Consider the following 21,565-nt stretch of genomic DNA (forward strand, 5'->3'; position numbering starts at 1 on the left):
TAGCTTCGGAGCATAAGTTGCTATAGTAACTGACTCCGGTTCTCTCTAAGCTCGGTTTCTGGAACGGAAAACCTCAAGTTTCCGTGAACTCTGAGTTAACTTACCCGGGTTTTCTCGCTTAACCCGCTTCTTGGAACACCCCCCTGGGCTACTTTGTGACTCATCCCTTCTAGTTCTATTTCTACACCGTGTGGTCTGTCCAGTGTAGATGTTGGATCTCAGCTACTTCAGCAGGACCTGGGTGGTTGAGCAGTTTCTGGAAAACTGGAGCATTTTCTAGGTGCTTTTTGGCCCATATTGTTCTGTCACAGGCTACCTGGTCTTCACAATGTTTGACCATCAGTAGTAGCTGTCAATAAATGCCACAAATCACTGTCAATTAAGCTATCACAACACCATTTTACACATCACCAAACAGCCAAACAAGCGCTTCTGCAAAACAGTTTATTTTAAGCAACATGAAAGGATCGACTGACTGGGTGTTTTGCTCCTATGATTCTATTTCAGTTTTATATTTTGAAAATATATTTCTGTTTCTGGGTTTTCAGTTTCTCTAGGTGTGACATGCCATCCTCAGACCATCTGTGCTCTGCGGGAGTCAACGGTGGAGCTGAAATGTTCTTACTCAAACATGGACACCACAACAGTCTTCTGGTTCAGCCCCAAACAGAAAGATAAATGGAGGAATGAGGACCATCCAGAGGATTTAATGTTGGACTCAGACTACGCAGGACGTGTGAGCTACACTGAGATCATGAGTGCCAGCTCAACTGTTAGAATAACAGACCTGAGAGAGAGAGACTCAGGAGAATATCACCTCATGCTCTTTACAGGAACAGGAGAGAAATATCACAGTTTAACAGCGGTCAACCTAACAGTTTCAGGTACTGTAGCCTCTGATCTGCAGCTACTGTTCATTTATATTTAGTTAATCTCTTCTGTGGTTAAAGTGAAAGTTAAACTCTATTCAGACCTGCAGGTGAGAGTGACCCCTCACTCCAGATGGCAAGGACAAAATGCTCTCAAATGCATCACTTCCTGCACTCCGACCTTTAATAACCCGAATTATTACTGGTACAAGAATGGACAATATACACAAAAGAACACAGATGACGACAATGCCTTTTATTTATCCAGTGGAGATGAAGGCAGTTACTCCTGCTCTGTCATTAAGGAAATACTCTCCACTCCAGTGTGTGAGTATGAATTTCTCCTCAGATTTGTTCATTATGGTGTTTATAGAGCTCTTAAAACGTTTTTGATATAACATTTTGATATAACACATGATTGAATTCTGTGGAATGACTCCACTCACCATCATCAGTGCAAATGCTGAGTCTCACTATAATATATATAAAATAGGATGGGGTACATGTAACTTTGTTATCAAAGCCGTCTTGACAGGTTTATTGCCCCCCAATAAAACTTTATGACCCCAATAAATTTTTATGGCCCCTCCCCCTTATCGTGTTCTGTACATAGTGGGGATGAGATCTAATAGTAATTGTTTTTTTTATCAGGAGTCCCTAAATGCTCCTCTTTGAAGTAGTGTGTGTGTGTGTGTGTGTGTGTGTGTGTGTGTGTGTGTGTGTGTGTGTGTGTGTGTGTGTGTGTGAGGGCACGTGTCTATGTGTGTGTGTGTGAGGGCCTGTGTGGGATGCCGGAGCGTCTGAGTGGGGCAGCGTGGCAAGGAGGGTGTTGTGAATGGGGAGATCACCGTCTCCATTGTGCTTTAAACTATGTTTGTGTGTGATAGGTAAGAGCGTGGATAGCCCCCCCTAAACAATTGACTCCCACCAATCTAATGTATTAGGGATCATCCTGTGTCTGTAACCAGATAGTGATCCTGTCTTTGATGCGTGGGTGTGTGTGTCCAGGTGTGTGTGTGTGAGTGAGGGCGCGTGCCTAGGTATGTGAGGGCACGTGCCTATGTGTGTGTGTGTGTGTGTGTGTGAGAGCATGTGCCTAGGTGTGTGTGCTATCCAAAATCATATGGTCTTTTGAAGTATGAGCTGTGTGTCCCAAACCAGAGTGTCTCTAATTTAAATTAGTTGATTTTTATCAGAAACATATGGCTGTAGAGAGTCGTTTGATCAGGACCATCGTGAGACCCCTTTATCTAAATTAGTTTAGATGGTCTGAGCCATCTAACGCAATTACCATTTCAATCACCTGTCTGCACCGACTTCACACAGATAGTGTCTTCCATGGAAAATATTTTAGAGAAATAAAAAGTTTAATTACCTTAAAATATTTACAGCCTAAAACGTCCTGTGGTTCATAGCTGATATGGGTGTAGAGAGCCGTTTGATCAGGACCTTAGTGAGACCCCTTTATCTAAATTAGTTTAGATGGTCTGAGTCATCTTAACGCAATTACCGTTGCAATCACCTGTCTGCATCAACTTCACACAGATAGTGTCTTCCATGGAAAATAAATATATTTTAGATAAGTAAAAAGTTTAATTGTCTTAAAATATTTACAACCTAGAAAAGTCTCGTGGATCGGCCGTTATCTTAATCAACTGAGTTCATGCGGGTAGACCACCCCCCCTCCAAACCGCTTTAAACGTATTTAAAGGGGACTCGGAGAATGCAGAGTGTACGCTATTACAACCAGAGAGTTAAAAATGGCATGCTGTCCAGGAGCACCACGAAAATCTGTCGAATTTATCTCAAGAATTGATTCGTCGATAACTGTGATCTGGACTCTGTCTGACGGACGTGTGGCTGGCTCAATAGTGGATAATGAGACGCGCTGTGTGAAGCTTTTCATAGCAACGTCGCAGGACGATCTGATGTGGACTCATGTGGATCAGATGTTAACTTTTGACCAGGCTAGTTGGCATTTTTTTAGAAAATGGTGTTCTCAACATGAGTATGCTTATGAAAATTATAATTTGCCAAATCACTGCGATTCGACGCATTGCTGGGTAAGTGAAGGACGGACATTCACAATTAAAGCCACATCGGTTTGCGGCGTAGAAATGAATTTACGTTGCTATGCGGCTGAGAGTTCTGAAGGAGATGCTATAATGGTTGATTACGGGGTGTGCAATTGGTATGACCTCCAAAGTTTTTTCTACAAAGTACACAGTCTTTTTTGTTATGCAGAAAATATTAATAATTTCGGCGATATTCTGAGAAATCTTTCTGACGTGTTTGAAGCGAACATACCACGCCCCTCTACCGAAGACGACCAATGAGCGCTTACTCCGCCCCGACCCACCCACAGCTCCGCCTACGAACTCTCCCTCGCGCAGGGTTTTAAAAACGGCACCCCGAGCGTCGCTAAAGGCATTGCTAAAGGCTACGCTCTCATCGCTTATTTTCGCTATGGCTTTCAACATTTTTAAGGCGCAATCCCAGGACTTTGACCCAAAAGATGATGCTGAAATGGCTGCGCTCGTGGACGCGTACGAGTGGCTGTCTTTGAATGATTCTGGAGTCGCTGACTGCACAGACGGCTGCATCACCGCTCCGATCCTGAACATCGTTCGTGCCGTAACCGGGGAACTGCTGGGTCAGATTATTGCAACTGACCTGAAAGAAACCTGCCACGGCTGCGCGATAGACCATCCTAGCCAGCGTCAACATGCATGTCTGCAGGATCCAGAGGACTACTACCTGGCAAACAACGCGCCAAAGCTATTCACCCGGCTCTTTAAACCATGGTTCGAAAAAGTCATCGCTCGCGCGCTGAAGCTTTGCGGGGTGAAAGCGATCCCGTCAGCGCAGAAGCTACGTGGAGCTGCGGAAACTTTTGTTGCTGACCTGAGCGGCGAGAGAAACATTTCCGACTCGTTGAGAGACGTTCGCGAAAAAAATCACGCGATCTGTACTGCAGAATTGTATGCAGACGTAACTGACTTTTGGCGGGTTCACGAGACTCTGAATAACTCCGGTAACCATGTCTGGAGCTCTCTGCCTAAAATCGCTAATGTTATTACGACCAGAAATTTGAGTGAATTTTAAAAATGTGTGTTTTCTACGTGTGTGATTTTTAAATGTGTATTTTCTACGTGTGTGATTTCAATAAATGAATGATTTTGGCAACATTGTGGTCATTGTCTATTTAGATAAGCACCATGACTGAGCGGGTGTTTAAAAAAATATACTACGAACCCGCTTTGCCCGGGTCTTATGGGGGGGTTGAAAATCTGAGAAGATCCGTTATTGCTAAAATTGGTAAACGCCTTGACGGTAAGCGAGTTAAAAGATGGTTAATGGAACAGGATTCTTACACGCTACATAAGCCGGTTAAGACTAAATTTAAAACAAACAGAGTGTTTGTTCTCGATATCGATGCGCAATGGCAGACCGATCTGGTCGATATGGCTGCTTTATCTGAGCATAATAACGGTATGAAATTCATGATAACATGCATCGACATCTTATCAAAATATGCGTGGGTTCGCGTAATTAAAAATAAGAGTGCTGTCGAGGTAACCAAGGCATTCAATTCAATTTTAAACGAAGGAAGAAAACCGGGAAAGCTTCAAACTGACCGTGGTAAAGAATTTTTTAATAAAAACTTTGAAGCTCTGATGACAAAGTTTAAAATTACGCACTTTGCAACCGGTACTGGGGTGAAAGCCAGCGTGTGTGAGCGGTTTAACCGTACACTGAAAACGCGTATGTGGAGATATTTCACAAGTTTTAACACGCGAAAATACATCGACGTTATTCAGGATCTGGTTCATTCCTATAATAATACTTATCATTCGAGTATTAAGATGAAACCATCCGACGTGAACGAAACCAACGCATTCAGTGTGTTTAAAACGCTGTATTGTTTTCCTAAAGGTAAAAAAAGACGTGCTTTCGCTTTTAACGTGGGTGACACCGTTAGAATTTCGCGAGTTAAACATCCGTTTGAAAAAGGGTATGAACAAACATATACAGACGAGATATTCACTATTTACGAGAGATTACCTAGAGACCCCCATGTATATAGGTTAAAGGATTATGACGGAGAAATTTTGGAAGGGGTATTTTACGAGCAGGAGATACAGAAGATTATTTTTAATAAGGATAAGGCTTTTAAAGTAGAGCGAATATTACAAACGCGCAGACGTAAGGGGATTAAATACTGTCTTATCAAATGGGTCGGTTGGCCTGATAAATTTAATTCTTGGGTTCCTGCTAAGGACGTGTTGGATATCACACGGCGATAAAGACCGTTATACGCGTGCATCGGGCTCATTTTTAATCAAACATGCTCGAGCAAGGATTTTATGTCACTCTCCCGAGTAACGCGTCTGCTAGCGTTTATCCGGATAATATGATTTCACGTTACACGACGAAGTTCGCTATGCCGTTGGAACTTTCGGGCGCGTGGGAGGTAGCAATGGTTGAGGTGCAGTACCCGCACACCTGGGCTTCGTTGGGGGAGCATGAAAACACGTTTAATGTGGAATTAAGATCGCAAGATGTCGCGTCTGACAGCGCTTATTTCAAGTGTCAAATCCCTTCAGGATATTATGGTAAAATAGAAACACTCATCCACGAAATGAACAGAGCTATGAAGAAACACGACATAGCAGTGGTTTTAAAATGTAGCTCGATGAGGGGGAAAATAACTATGGCTACTGAGAAGCCATATTTTATTAATACTGCGGGTAAGCTGGCCCGAATGTTAGGTATGCGTGACGACGTCGCGTTATCTTTTCAAAAACCTGAAGCTCCATTTCCTGCAGATATTCGTGCAGGGCTGTACAGTCTATTTGTGTATTCAGACGTGGTGCAATACCAGAGAGTGGGCGATAGCTTCGTGCCTCTTCTGAGGATGGTACATATAACAGGGGATAATAACGAGATCGTCACATTCACGTTTGACAGGCCACACTACGTAGCTGTCAGCAAACATCTGATAAGTGACATAATTGTTGAAGTTAAAAACGATCAAAACGTTCATATACCGTTCAGATACGGGAAGTTTGTAGTTAAACTTCATTTTAGACCTGTTAAACATTCTTTTGGTCTGTGAGAATGTACGATAACGACTACGCTGACGCGCAAAGCTATATCGATTATTATGCTCAGCAGGCAGGTAGTGGCCTGCCAGGCTTTAGCGGAAGTCCAGTCATGTACGGGAAAGGGCTAGGGGGCGTGCTTAGAGGATTATTCAGAAGAGCACTACCCATTATTAAACGCGGATTCGATATTGCAAAACCACACCTTAAAACTGCGGCGAAAGGCATTGTGGGTGATGTAGTTTCTAACGTCATGAACTATCAGACACGCCCCCCTAGTCAGGAGGGGTCAGGACTCGCATCTCTTTCGAAGAGGAAAAGACCTCCTGGACGACGACACGCCCCCCAGATTAAAAAACGCGCGGCTTCTAAACCGAATGCCAGTACTAATTCATGTAGGCGCAGGAGTAAGAACCGCTGCTCATCATCATCATCATCATCGGGACAGAAGAAGAGAAAGAGGGGTGATATATTTTAAAATATGGCGTTTTTACATGGTCTTTCAGCCGAGTGTGTGAAGAGTGAGCTAGATATTTTCGCGCTACCGTACACACAAACAAGCATTGAAAAATACACCATTGTAGAGATACCCCCTCTGTCAGCGTTGACGGATTCCACACCTATAGAATTTTTTATCGCCGGGAATGGCTCTGATTACATTGATCTAAATAATTCATACATTTATTTGAGATGCAAGATCACTAACGATGACAGCTCAGATATTGATCCGGGCGCTGAGGTAGGCTGCGTTAACTACCCAGTGGCATCCTTATTTTCGCAAGTGGACGTTATGCTCGGCGATAGACTAATAACACAGTCTAGCAACACATATCCATACAGAGCAATGTTTGAGTGTCTGTTGAATTACGGTATGGGAGCTCTACGTACACAGTTCACAGCCGGCTTGTTTGCAAAAGACACACGTGGACAATTAGATGTTTCAGCACCGAGCGGTCGTAATGAGGGACTTAAAGAAAGAGCTGAGTTTAGCGCTCGTAGCAATACATTCGATATGATAGGGCCCATACATTCAGATATTTTCTTCCAGGAGAAGCTTTTACTGAATGGGGTGGATATCCGGGTTAAAATGATTCGTAGTAAAGATGAATTCTGTCTCATGAGAGAAGGGAATATGAATTATACCATAAAACTTTTATCAGCATCTCTTTTTGTGAAGAAAGTGGCCGTTTCACCCGCTGTAAAACTGGGACACGCACGTGCTCTTTTAAACACCACCGCAAAATTCCCTATAGAGCGTGTATGTATGAAGTCATTTAGCCTACCTGTAGGAAGCCGTGTATGTGCCCAAGAAAATCTGTTCCTAGGTCCTTTACCTAAAAGTATATTTTTTGCTATGTGTGACAATGACGCCTTTAGCGGGAGTTATGTGAAAAACCCATTTAATTTTAAACATTATGACACAGAGTTTGCTGCTCTGTATATCGATGGTGTACAAATCCCATCAAAACCTTTCCAGCCGAATTTCCTTAACGGTAATATTGCCCGAGAATATCACTCGCTTGTACAGGCTTCTGGCAAGCATTTGAAAGATCAGGCTTTGGCTATAAATAGACAAGAATATGCCAACGGGTATACACTATTCGCATTTAATCTGGCTCCTGATGAGAACTGTGGATCTCATCTGTCATTGATAAAATCTGGAAATTTACGTCTGGAACTTAGGTTCCGTCAGCCGCTGCCCCGTACCGTGACGCTGATAGTTTACGCTGCATTCGACGCCGTTATTGAAATTAATAACCGTAGGAATGTGCTAATTGATTATCAGTGATGAATACAAATCAACTAACGCTTCTCATGAGAAGCTGTCGCGGCGTGAGCAGAAGTTTTTACGGTGTTGTACCCGCTGATCAATTACCGACCTATAAACTTAATTTCCCATGTTTAATGATAGTCAACACACACCCGAGTCATATGCCTGGCGAGCATTGGCTAGCCATTTACCTGAATGAGGATCATTCTGGAGAATTTTTTGATTCATACGGTAACTCTCCAAGCTACCCGCTTTTCCCTCGCAGCATTAACAGTTTTCTGCATAAAAACTGCGATGAGGTCAAATATGCCTCTGTGCAGGTTCAGAGTGATGATTCTATGTGTTGTGGGCAACACTGCGTGTTTTTCTTACTTAACAGAGCTAAAGGAAAATCGTTTACTGAAATTGTATCTATGTATAATGATGATTTGAAAAGAAATGATGCCATGGTTGTCTCTTATGTGAAAAAAATTTACCCCCGATTAAACAAAAAGACATGTACAACCGCATGCATACAAGGTGTTAACTCACGTAATATGTGTACCAATTATAAAAAAATACTCAACTGATTATGTAATAAATGAATTTTATTAGAATAAAAAGCATAATAAAACATTAGAGTCATTCTTTACATGAATTAATAAGAAAGCCACGATGAACTGTCTAAAGATGGCGGTTTAAAAATCTCAGACGTTGTCGGGCGCTTAGGCGGAGGAGTGGTGATTGTAAATGCTGGTGTACCACGTCTATTTTTAGTCTTTAATATAGAAATTTTACGCCGCACTTCAACATTAGGGATGGCTGAAACAGGGAGATTTAAGATCGCTGCGGCTTGTAGAAACTCGCCCCATCCTAGAGGTCTCTTTTCATCCGCAACGCTATGTGAAGAGGTTAAATTCTTTATCAGGTCTAGCATATGCGAACCCTCAACGGTATTGCCCTTGAAAATAAACTCGCCATTTTCATTCCATGCAGTGAGACCCGCTGACTTTGAAAATTTATCCATAACGTATGCAGCCTTTTGTTTATTCCTGCCGGACACGTTATTAATAATCTCTGCTACCAAACCCTCACCGCCACGATCCTCGCTAACTGGGGCGGCGACGGTATGCACATCAGCACCGCTCGTCTCCTGAGGTTTGATCAATGTTAGACGTAAGGTCTCTGAATCGTTTTGCTTAGCGATATTTAGATATCTTTGAAGCGTGGAGGCATATAATTTCGCTTTTTCATACCCGTCAAGATCTGTTCTCGTTAGAATACGGCGAATAGCAACATCAATCTCATTTTCAACCGCCTGCTTGATACCTTCTTTTCCTGAGGATGCATTTTTAATTTTCTCAATCTGCTGCGAAGATACCAGATACATTTTTTCCGCGGTCTCCATTATTTAACCTTGGGATGTCAGTAAACTACTTATGAACGGAATGGCGACGCTTAATAGCGGCAGAAGAAAACCCCCAGTCTGGTTAACGGCCCGGCGCTTGTTGATAATTGATCCTTTTTTATTAGCAAATAGTTTAATAATCTTTTTCTTGGTTTTAAATTTTCTATACTGTTGAGATGTTAGAGGAATCTTCCCCTTCAAGAGATTGAAAGCTATTTCGCATAGGCATAAAATGAGCTCGTCGGATGCCGAGTGAAGAATATCGCGTCTCTGCTTCTGCGTCGCGTGATAAAGGGTTTTTAGCGCAGGGAGTTGCTTCCTTAATCTAGCAGACATGATTTAGATCTTAGATGTTTTTTTTCTTAGCGATATAAACGGCGGGGTTCTCCCAGGAGAACAAACCGGATCTGAGACGTAGCTCTTCTGGGGTTGGCGCTTTGAGATCGATAAATAAATACCCGTATGGTCGGCACGTGGCGTCAAGAAAACATTCCATAAAATATTTGGTGTTATTCGGGTACATCTGTCGCGCCAGTATACTAATTTGGAGTTTATCCCTCAGATTTTTAAAAAGAACCATATAATTAGTGTTTAAACTAATAGTTCTTGTCGCCTTTCCTTGATAAAACAAATTTTGCACCAGATAAAGTACACTTAAATTCCTGTGATGAATATACTTTGTAAACGCCCTCTGAATCTCAGGAGTTTTCGACGCCGTTTCCATCAGATCATCAATAATTAACCAGTTAATCTTCTCAACAGGGAATAGCGCATCGTCACACAGAGATGCTGGAATACCTTCGATGAAATTAATATTTAATTTTTTCAGCAAATCATCATACAGCGGCTGCCAGCAACTGTAACACCAAACAATGTTATCAGGAACATGTGTACATGTCACAGCACAATTATCTAACAATGTTTTAATAAAAAAAGATTTCCCGCTATTGCTAGGCCCACTTACAATGCATGAAAAAGGATGTTGTAACCTAACATCAAAACCATCACAGTGATTCATATTTACAGATATACACAATAAGGTACAGAAAAGAGAACAAAACAATAACAATTAAAAATAATTAAAATAAAAAATAAAAATATATTAAACACACCGGGGTTTCTCCCTACCACCTGCCTTAAATAGTTAAACACGCCTACCACACACTGAGGACCGCTAGAGATGTCAAAAACCATAAGGCACAGTGGAGAAATCAGACAGAAGCACGCGCTTATCATACACGACTCTGAATCTTTTCAATAATGGTTTATTTCTTAAGTGAAAACCGTTTTTATCTCGCCATATCTGGTTTCGTGATGTCATGAGCTCTTTTGATTGACTCGGATCTTTAACATGCGTATCAACCAGATCCGTAAGAGATTTCAGGTTAACTATTTTACTGGTGTTGTAATTTAATGTGATCCCCTTAACTTTCAACACCGTCTGGCCTTGAGCCGTGCGGTACCCGTAGGTCTTTGGACCGCCGCTCACAAACTCCACAATATGATCACCATCTGCCAACTCGCTAGTAAGATCGCCTAAGAAATCTCCGAGCATAGGTTTACAGTCACCATCGCGAGAGACAAAAACGATAGAGTCAGTGTCTGTGTACAGCACGCCAGAGGTGGGACCAAGTCAGTGTTTTGCAAGTCTCAAGTAAGTCCAAGTCTTTATCCTCAAGTCCCGAGTCAAGTCTCAAGCAAAGACAGTCAACTCAAGTCAAGTCTCGAGTCAAGTCTCAAGCAAAGACAGTCAAGTCAAGTCTCGAGTCAAGACAGGCAACAGTCAAGTCCCAAGTCTGAAACTTGGAATTTCAAGTCCTTTCGAGTCTTTTTTTTTTTTAACCAATGTTGCAGGTATATTTTAAATGTAAATAATAGACATGTGTTCTTTTTAAAATCTGTATTCTCCTCAAATCTTGATAAAACATGTGCAACTGAAAACACGAAGTATAAAAAAAAAATTTTATTACACCTCTTTATTGCACAGTTCAATTTGTTAAAATTAGCTGCAAAAATATTCATACTTTAAACTACAGTTTTCCAGAAATAAATATTCTGTGAAAAAGTCATAAGTAGAACTCCATCTTCAAATAAAAAGTGCTGATATTTTCACAGTACAATACAAAGAACCATAACAGCATTTTTCCCTCTCTTCTCTTATCTGGTTTCTTGGAGAACATGTGTCTCCATGTGTGAGTGACACAAGACAAACAAATATAAGAACTGAACAATTAACAGGAATCTGCAACTTTAGACATTTCAGTAAACTATTCTGCATTGCATTTGCAAAAGACCAAACTGGCCAAAAGTCTGTAGGCTATGTCATTTGTGCACGATGAGGCCGTAGAATGATGTCCCCATAGCTGAAAACTCATTCTACTTTTGTCAATATATTTTTTTCTCGACGTAGATGTCTTCAAATACACAATCCATGCTGAGATAGAACTGGATATGATGGTGACAGAGAGAGGCTCTCTTCCCCGAGTTCAGATACAGAACCCAGGTTTGCCAACTCTCACGCATTGAGCGTGAGACACACGCATTTGACTGTCTTCACACGCTCACACGCCACACTTCCGATATCTCACGCCGAAAAAAAAATCTAGTTTATTTACCTCTGATCCATATCTATGATTCAATGAGTTACTAGTTCGCTCTGGCACCAACCACTGGCGATCGATCGATCGCGATATAATACTTAATTTGTGTCCATTTTACACCCCGCCCGGTAACAATTCACGTTCGCTGACCCCCCCATTTGATTGGTTGTGCTGCAGCTCATGCACACACACACACACACACACACACACACACACACACACACACACACACACACACACGTACAGAGTGTGGAAAAGCAGAGGACCGGTCTGCGTCAAAAGGACGGAAATGAAATTAATGGGGCGTACTTTATAAATATTAATATGCGCTTTAAAATTTAGATTTGGGGTAAAAAAAATCAAGTCTTTGCAAGTAAACAGGTTCAAGTCCAATTCAAGTCCCAAGTTATTGGTGTAAAAGTCCAAGTCAAGTCTAAGTCTCTGAATATTTTCTCAAGTCAAGTCAAAAGTCTTAATATTAATGACTCGAGTCTGACTCGAGTCCAAGTCATGTGACTCGAGTCCCCACCTCTGCAGCACGCGCCTCTGAAGCTTCTCCATTACATTATAGAGCTCCAACCGGGCATAGGCAGTGGTAAAAAGACCTATAAAAACATTTGAATTACCAGGATCCAAACATCTCTGATCGGCATATCGCCACTGAACCATCGCCACATCGTCTGTCACAAATGTGAAGTTGCTGACATTATACATTTCAGAGAACATGAACTGTAAAAATGCTTCAGGCTCTGAAACAAGGGTAGTGTTTAATCTGTCAGCTCTCTGGCATAGCTTACCCCAAAGAGAATTCAGAGCCAGCTTCGCCACAGATCTCTTAGCAGGGTTTTGGGTAATATTTTCAGGCTGCAACACGATGCCTTCACGCTGGCTGTACAGACGTATGTACTCGCGTTCGTCATCACCGTTCTTGACCCATGCCGGGTAGCCTGAGCTCTCCTGTTTTGTTTTTAAAAACATCTTGATGTACCCCGAAAAGAGTTCTGAAGAGCTTGCTGGGAAGTGCCACACTTCAAAAATTCTGATAACTGTATACCCCAGCTCCAGAGCTTTCAAAACTTCTATGCTCGACCACGTACCGGTTAGAGCCCGTTCAGCATCACTGTGCTGGCAATTTGACATCCCTGCGATCGCGCATTCTCTACAGAGAGGAAACAACAACTTCCCCCCCCACACGGAATGGCAGGACAGGCATCCACAGCCCTCTAGGGGGAAGCACTTTGATTCTGAAAATGCCAAAGTAATTCTCCAACGGTTCAAAGTCTTTAAAAATGATCGTTGGGTGCCCCACGGGATATGTTTTTGTCTTATTCACAAACGGATAAAGTGAGGTGAAATCGTAATACTCGATCTTCTCGCCCGGCTGTGCCACATAGTGGAGGTGGAGTGCGTTCGTCCTCCCACCAAACAGCGCATCACGTGGGTTCAGCCGTTCTGGCATGTCGAATGATTTCAGAAAGCATTTCACAACATCATCAGATTTTCTCATTTCCAACCACTCATGCTCCCACAATACAGTCACCTGTACCTTATGGGTGTGTTTCAGGTATTGGATTCTGTCCTGTGTTCTCTCTCTCACCTCCCCGTAAGACATGTCTTTGTATAAGGGATGTTGGGCGTGTGGCGCGAAACACTTTGAACATCCGTGATAAAAACATCCTAAGAATTCAAATACATTTCCTGACCCATCTCCCGCCTCATAATAACCATCTACCGCGTATCTGCCGAACCATACTTCACCGCCATTGAGAGCGTGTTGTATGTGAATGTTCTGGCTACGCATTAAGAATTCTAGCCACTGAATAGCGGGTGTAGAAAACGTCTTCTGTCTATTTATATACAGGTCCAAAGGAGGAATGGCTACGGTGTTCCTAGCTAAAAAGAGAGTTCTGAAAATTTTTAAACACACGCTAGCTATAGTGATGCAGCTAAACGGATCAACGTTTGAGTTTTCTAAGATTTCCCGTCTGAAGATCATGCATGCATTTCTCAAAATCTTCACGTCGTTTACACAGTACAATTCTATCTCTTTAGCAAAATCAAAGACACCATCTTTTACAGTGTCATACCAGCGGTAAAACTCGTCTCTGTCTTTCCTCATCATGTTGTCAACATCGTAGAATTCGGGGGCGGGGTAAGGCCCCACATACCCTTGATTTTCAGGAATATTAAATCTGTGGGGAAAATGCCCTTTGATTTCTGTCGCGAACCCCATCGCACGCGGCATGGCTGCCAGCCTCATAGGCAGAAAACACAGGCTGTCAATAAACCTCTGATTGAATGCTTCATCGGTAAAGCACATCACCTTGCTGCCCTGCGCAATGATGGTGGGAGTAACCCCCTGCTTGACGAGATAGTTGAGCAACAAATACGAGTCGTACCCTTTAGCATTATGAGCTACGAACGTGTACCCTGAAAATTTCTTATTTCTAAACCTAGTGAAGAAATGCTTCACACAATCCTCTCCAGCAGCAGTCCACGTATCTCCTTTAAAATCCATACAGCAGATGAAGTTAGCGACATGTTTACCCGTTTCTTGGCGGCATTCGAAATCATAAAAGATGAGCTTTTCACAAGGCTCTTTCACAGGCAGTGGTTGAATGAAGCACTGGTGATCATGTGACGAATCAATTGTCTCGCCACAGAGCTTACAACGCGGCTCCGCACACTTATGTTTCATGCGGCCTGATAATGGTATGTCAAACACCTTGTTACAGTTACGGCAGTAAAACGCTCTGCTACACAAGCTACTACCCTCCACAGAACCCGTCTGTCGTTTGTGCGCGTCATAACAATAACAAAGCTCGGTGTTATTAAAACGCGGTCTCTTCACCATACGGGTGTCAGAATCTGCTGAACTAGAGCCACACCCACTCTGCTGAGCGTTAGGCTCGTTGCTAATCAACTCGGCCTCCTCAATACTGTCAAACATGCGCTCAATTTGGTCAAACAAGCTGTTATCGCTGGAGATATCAGCCGGTACCCCGTCAATATCATTTAAAATATCTGACAGCTCCTCGACGAAGGAATCTGCCTCATTATAACTGGGGCTAATAGCTACGGGTGTATCCGACAATATTTCAGTGCAGCTAGCGGGCTCATTTAGTGTACCATGCAAAGACCTGGTTGCTGTCCAATTAGAACAACCCTCACCAGCGTCAATATTTAAACTTTGACCCAAAGAAAAATCACAACTAGAAACAATATTATTCTCAACATCCATCGTCATCAAATTCTGATTTATTTCGTCAAAGACATCAAACGGTGCATTTACAACACTATTCTGTAAACTGAGCAAACTCTGGTTGATTAGATCCAACTCATCAGGCACGCTACGCGGCTCATCAAAACCCCGGTGGTTTGTAGCAGGCAGTATTACATTCGGTAATTCATTTACAACATTGATTAAATCGGTATTTACATAGTTGGATTCTTCAGACATGTTGCTAACAAGGATAAGATTAAAATAAAAAAAACTCAGAAAAAACACACACAAGAGGTAATAAGCTCGAGCCTACCGCGTGTGAATGTGATCAATGATGCGCCAAAACTCCTGAACAAGGCGTATAGTTGCGAACAAACTGCGGTGTAGCTCCCCCGATAACGCTTCAGATGGTCCGTTCCGTTCACTAAAACCCAGGTCCTCCAAAGCGAAAACCACTGCGTCCTTGGCTTGCATGAATTGAATAAAAAGTTCGGTAGGGTACTCCTCTACACTCCCCAAAAGAATCACGTAGGGTGACTCGGTTTCTTCGTCAGTATATCCGTCTTCGGAGTCCGATGCCGAAAACAAAACATAAAAGAAATGAGTTTCGATTATTCCGCGTAAAAGGTAAAATAAAATTAGTTTTTTGTTTTTTTTTTTAATCTTACCGGGAGGCGTGTACCCTGCGTCGTATTCCTCGATATTATCCGGAGCCCCGTAACCCTCCTGCTCGGGATCGATATTAATATCCGAAATATTACCCTCGTCGGATGGTTCTTCTTCAACAGGCGTATCTAATGAAGAAAATATGTAAAATGTTCATTACAGTTAACAACACAAATCACTGATAATTAAAAATAATTATTTTCTCTTTACTTACTAGGTACTTGCAGGGTTAAACGAATTCTGGGCGTCACTATTGCCACCGGCCTCACCACGCTAGATTCTCCAAACACTATAGCTGTAAATAAAATACAAAATGCTCTCAGTAATCGAAAAAACTAAGTACATTTTTTGCGATGTGTAAATTAACTTACGACGTCTTGAAAGCGGTCCGCAGGAACACGGGCAATTGCATAGAGCTGTTTTGAAGAGAAACGCGCGTCGAGTTTAAATCACACTAAGGCACCCCCCAAAACCCCGCCTATCACCCAGCCCCCCGCATTGCATTCTGGGGCGATACACACGCCACACCCCCCCACTACCCCCTTCACGAACAGTTGAAAAGTTGAAAAGAACTTCTAAAATCTTTTTAAAAAGTAAACGTTTAAAATCTTTTTTTAAAGTAAACGTTTAAAAAGTAAATGCTAAATAAAATACTTACTTTCACCCGCTGCATCGCGAGCAACTTCTGACACCATACGATCATCGCCCCCTGCAACAATATATTACAACAGTGAGAAACATAGCATTTAGGAAGAGGTTGGTTATTGATAAATAAAATGTTGTTTGCAAATTTAAAAAAAGATTAATCAGACCATCTACAATGAAAATAAAAGTAAATAGTGAAAATCTTTCTTACCGTTAACGCTGTTAGATGCCATAGTTTTCTTGCGCTTTTTCGTTCTCGGCAACGCAGAAAAAAAGATACACTTCTCTTTGCTTTTTAGTAACGAATTTATACAGAAAAGCCACGCAGGTTTTACGGGGGAAATCCCACGTAAAAAAATCTGCTTTGTTCGCGAGAAGCCACTCCCCCATGAATTAAACGAGTATCTGCATGAACTCAGTTGATTAAGATAACGGCCGATCCACGAGACTTTTCTAGGTTGTAAATATTTTAAGACAATTAAACTTTTTACTTATCTAAAATATATTTATTTTCCATGGAAGACACTATCTGTGTGAAGTTGATGCAGACAGGTGATTGCAACGGTAATTGCGTTAAGATGACTCAGACCATCTAAACTAATTAGATTAAAGGGGTCTCACTAAGGTCCTGATCAAACGGCTCTCTACACCCATATCAGCTATGAACCACAGGACGTTTTAGGCTGTAAATATTTTAAGGTAATTAAACTTTTTATTTCTCTAAAATATTTTCCATGGAAGACACTATCTGTGTGAAGTCGGTGCAGACAGGTGATTGAAATGGTAATTGCGTTAGATGGCTCAGACCATCTAAACTAATTTTAGATAAAGGGGTCTCACGATGGTCCTGATCAAACGACTCTCTACAGCCATATGTTTCTGATAAAAATCAACTAATTTAAATTAGAGACACTCTGGTTTGGGACACACAGCTCATACTTCAAAAGACCATATGATTTTGGATAGCACACACACCTAGGCACATGCTCTCACACACACACACACACACACACACACACACACATAGGCACGTGCCCTCACATACCTAGGCACGCGCCCTCATTCACACACACACCTGGACACACACACACGCATCAAAGACAGGATCACTATCTGGTTACAGACACAGGATGATCCCTAATACATTAGATTGGTGGGAGTCAATTGTTTAGGGGGGGCTATCCACGCTCTTACCTATCACACACAAACATAGTTTAAAGCACAATGGAGACGGTGATCTCCCCATTCACAACACCCTCCTTGCCACGCTGCCCCACTCAGACGCTCCGGCATCCCACACAGGCCCTCACACACACACATAGACACGTGCCCTCACACACACACACACACACACACACACACACACACACACACACACACACACACACACACACACACACACTACTTCAAAGAGGAGCATTTAGGGACTCCTGATAAAAAAACAATTACTATTAGATCTCATCCCCACTATGTACAGAACACGATAAGGGGGAGGGGCCATAAAAATTTATTGGGGTCATAAAGTTTTATTGGGGGGCAATAAACCTGTCAAGACGGCTTTGATAACAAAGTTACATGTACCCCATCCTATTTTATATATACTATATTCAGATCAGATATTGACTGGAGTCCTCACCTCTCTGTCTCCTGACTAACTAGACTGCATCCCAACAGGGCTGAAATAGTACAACTGTATAGTATTGAGGCTGATGTCTGAACTGTCAGGTCACAGAGAGAAAGGGCTGCATTATGATTGCTCTACAAGTAGCCATCTATAAGTACTGCAGTCCCCTGACTCTCTCCCTGGGTTTCCCACACTTCATTTAATGACTTCTTACTGTTTCAGGTGTTTCTGATGAGCCATGCTGGAATGTGAGCTACACAGACAGAAGAGTGTGTGTTGTGGAGGGATCATCAGTGGAGTTTCCCTGCACTTACTCACATCCCAGTGATGAGAAAGTTAATCACACATTCTGGTTTTATGTTCGTCCTAAAGAGGATCCACAGGACCTGAGTCTGGAAGAACAGTTTGCTGGTCGAGTGGAGTTTGTTGGAGATAAAGCGAAAAATTGCACTCTGAGAATCAGAGATCTGAGGAAGAGTGATTCTGGAGAATATCGCTTTAGATTCAGCACTAATACTAGAGGATCGAAATTCACTGGTAAACCTGGAGTAATTCTAAATGTTACAGGTAACTGCACAACAACAGTTTAGTTATTGTCTTTTTGAGTTACATTTAACCATTAATAATTTGTAATAACAAAAATAGTAATAACAATAAATGTTTATTATTATTATTATTATACAGATCTATTTATTATACAGAGTTCCACCCCAGTATCAGAGGGACAGACAGTAACACTGAGCTGCAGCACCACCTGCACTCTGCCCTACAACCCCACCTACATCTGGTACAAGAACGGACAGCATGTAACCTACAACCCCACCAAACACAACAAACTCTACCTGGAGTCAGCAGACAGTGGGGATGTTCTCCAGTATTCATGTGCTTTAGGAGGTAACACAGTTCTCTGTTGTTCTGCATGATATAAAACTTCATGAAAATGTCAGTAATCCCTTGAAAATATGTTGTCAATATAAAAAAATATTTTTAAAACTGAGGGGCAAAATGGGCCCCTCTCCCTACTCGGGCACTGGGTAGCCAGGTCCACTTTCCCCCCACTACCACACCCATGTATGTAGGTTCCATCAATGCAGCCAATCACTCTAGGAAATCCTTAAAATGTAAATGGAATGAAGTTCGTTATATATTGCTTCTCCTTTGCTTAATTTCTTTATTGTCCGTGTGAATTAAAGACAAACCAACAATGCTGTGGAATTCCTCTTTGATGTCCATAACTGGCTTATGCCCAGGAAACACCACAAAACTGGGCACTAGTCATTTTAATGCCAGACATACTTTTTGGACAGACCGACATACAGTAGCTTTGCTGACAGGTTCCGCATCTCCTACACTATAAAAAAAAATTCCACCAGCAAAAAAACGAAGAGCGATGTATAAAAATCTGGAGAGAATTGAGGGCTGATCCGCGATGTGTAATATTTGAAATGTGACGCTTAATAATGTTATTGATGTAAGTAATGGATTGTGCTGAAAAACGTTCATATAACGTTCATTAAAAAAGAATCTGAAAATGATAGTAGGCCTATGTCAATTCGAGAATTTATAAGGCGTTCCCGACGAAGAGCTTGGCGAATAAACTGAGCTTTCCGACGAAGAGCTCGGCGAATAAACTGAGCTTTAATATCCACATGATCCTCGAGGAAAGGACACGTCATGATGACGTGTTTGTAATTCATGTTTAGGTCCAAGTTAACCTGCCAGCAAGCAGGTTTGCTTCAGAGCATAAGTTGCTATAGTAACTGACTCAGGTTTTCTCTAAGCTCGGTTTCTGGAACGGAAAACCTCGAGTTTCCGTGTATTCTGAGTTAACTTACCCGGTTTTTTTGCTTAACCCGCTTTGTGGAATACCCCCCTAGTCTCTTCTGGTTGTTGACTCCCTGCCTGGATTTTTTACTCACTTGCCTTGCCCCTTTGTTTCGGGGTTGTCCCTTTGGGACCTCTGTTTGCTGTGTTTTTGCATTTATTAAAATATGTTATATATTTAATCTGCATATGGATCCTTATCTGCCTTCTGAGTCACGATTGTTACGTTATTCAGAGCAATGTCTAATTAATTAACTATTTTGAGAATTCTAGTTTTTATCAATTTTCTGTTGATTATGTGTGTCCTGGTTCATTTCTACAGGTCCAGAGGGGGGAATAGCGTTAAAGCACATCACAGTGGGCGTGGCAGTCTGTCTGGGTGTAATTCTCATCACAGGAGTTCTGTGGATATGGTGTGTGATCAGGAGGAAGAGAAGAGCAGACACACACACAGATATTCAGGTACTGAGAGAAGATCTCACTCTCTGATCATCAATCTGCTCCTGTTGATCTTTCAGTATTCAAATGAAGTGAATGAAACTGTGTCCTCCTCTTCTCTCAGATCCCTCCAAACTCTACAGATGACACGTACACAGACCTCAACCCTTCAAACATGTCTTCAGATTACAACACTCTCACTGTAACTATAATTTCTGTGTGTGTGTTGGTGTGTGCGTGTGTGTGTGTGTATGAGCGCTTAGTTTATTGACTACGTTTATTTATTTATTATTCAGCCTGTTACAGGTACATACGCATCCTTGAATCCTGCAACCAGGACCTCTGATTATAACACCCTGAGAGTAAGTTTCCAGTTTGTGTGTGTGTGTGTGTGTGTGTGTGTGTGTGTGTGTGTGTGTGTGTGTGTGTGTGTGTGTGTGTGTGTGTGTAATATCCTAATGTGTGTCTAATATGCTAGTGTGTGTGTATTTTTCTATGCTGGCTCTGTTCAGGGTGTTAATGCTTCAAACCGTCACCTTCATAAATCCCTGCTGAGAGGAGCTTCAGGAGCTACAGCACGAGATTATGAGAATTTACAGAGACACTCACCATAGCAACACATCTAAGAAGACTCACCATAGCAACACATACAAGAAGACTCATCATAGCCCAGAACACATGTGGACACTGACATGATTAGTAAACTGGAGTCAAGTGTTGTACGGGAAAGTTTACATATTAAAAATTAATATCTTAATTGGTTATGAGTAAATAGTTTTTCAGAATGTATACATGATTGTTTAATGTATTATTAGTAAATGCTTCTTATAAGAGTAAAAACAATTAAAGACTTTGAAACACTTAGAATGCTCATGCTTTCTCATATCACATACACACATGTACACTCTGAAGCCCTGGTGTATCAGGACACACCACGTCCTGATACCCCCATGTTTCTGGACACATTACCCCAGATGTCCCCAAACTTCTGGACACACCAGAGTGCGCACCAAGCTCTCAGTCCCCTGAACATCTAGTGGACCCCTGCCCTTTCTCCCTTCTTGGACACCTGTTGGGTCTTCGCCCCCCCTTGTCTCGATTTCTAACGCTGTCCCCTGTAACCCTTAGTTTTCCTGTGTCTCTCATTGTATCTCTGCCCCTCCTTGTCTAAGTTACCTTCTTTGTACCTGGAATCGTCCCTCTTGCCCAGCCCCTTGTCCAATCCCAGGTGTGTTCTCCTGCCCCACACAGTGATGGGCTCTCATGACCAGCCCAGTCCTGCTCGTCGGACCCTGCCAATCTCTCGGGGAAGGCAGGGAAGGCACAAGACCACACCTCCCCTCTTACCTCAGCTGTGAATCTTTACATTTGGCTCTTGTGGTAATTTACACAGAAAAGGGAAATAAACCAAAA

The 21,565-nt window shown here is 42.1% G+C and overlaps 1 protein-coding gene and 1 long non-coding RNA gene across 2 annotated transcripts; one reads left to right on the top strand and one right to left on the bottom strand.

Annotated features, from left to right (window-relative positions):
- Positions 1–585: 585 nt before the first annotated feature.
- On the top strand, positions 586–20,955 carry LOC143525396 (uncharacterized). The gene is made up of 8 exons (XM_077019314.1): positions 586–884; positions 972–1,196; positions 18,113–18,457; positions 18,575–18,784; positions 20,037–20,176; positions 20,277–20,354; positions 20,449–20,514; positions 20,665–20,955. The coding sequence occupies exons 1-8, from the start codon at positions 632–634 to the stop codon at positions 20,764–20,766; spliced, it is 1,419 nt and encodes a 472-aa protein (XP_076875429.1). The 5' UTR covers positions 586–631; the 3' UTR covers positions 20,767–20,955.
- On the bottom strand, positions 15,672–16,563 carry LOC143525974 (uncharacterized). Its single transcript, XR_013133790.1, has 4 exons — positions 16,280–16,563; positions 15,993–16,037; positions 15,836–15,916; positions 15,672–15,749 (listed from the first exon to the last, which is right to left on the bottom strand). It is a non-coding gene; the product is annotated as an uncharacterized LOC143525974 (long non-coding RNA).
- Positions 20,956–21,565: the final 610 nt, after the last annotated feature.

The sequence above is a fragment of the Brachyhypopomus gauderio genome, chromosome 1 (genome assembly GCF_052324685.1).
Source record: "Brachyhypopomus gauderio isolate BG-103 chromosome 1, BGAUD_0.2, whole genome shotgun sequence".
NCBI classification, from domain to species: domain Eukaryota; kingdom Metazoa; phylum Chordata; class Actinopteri; order Gymnotiformes; family Hypopomidae; genus Brachyhypopomus; species Brachyhypopomus gauderio.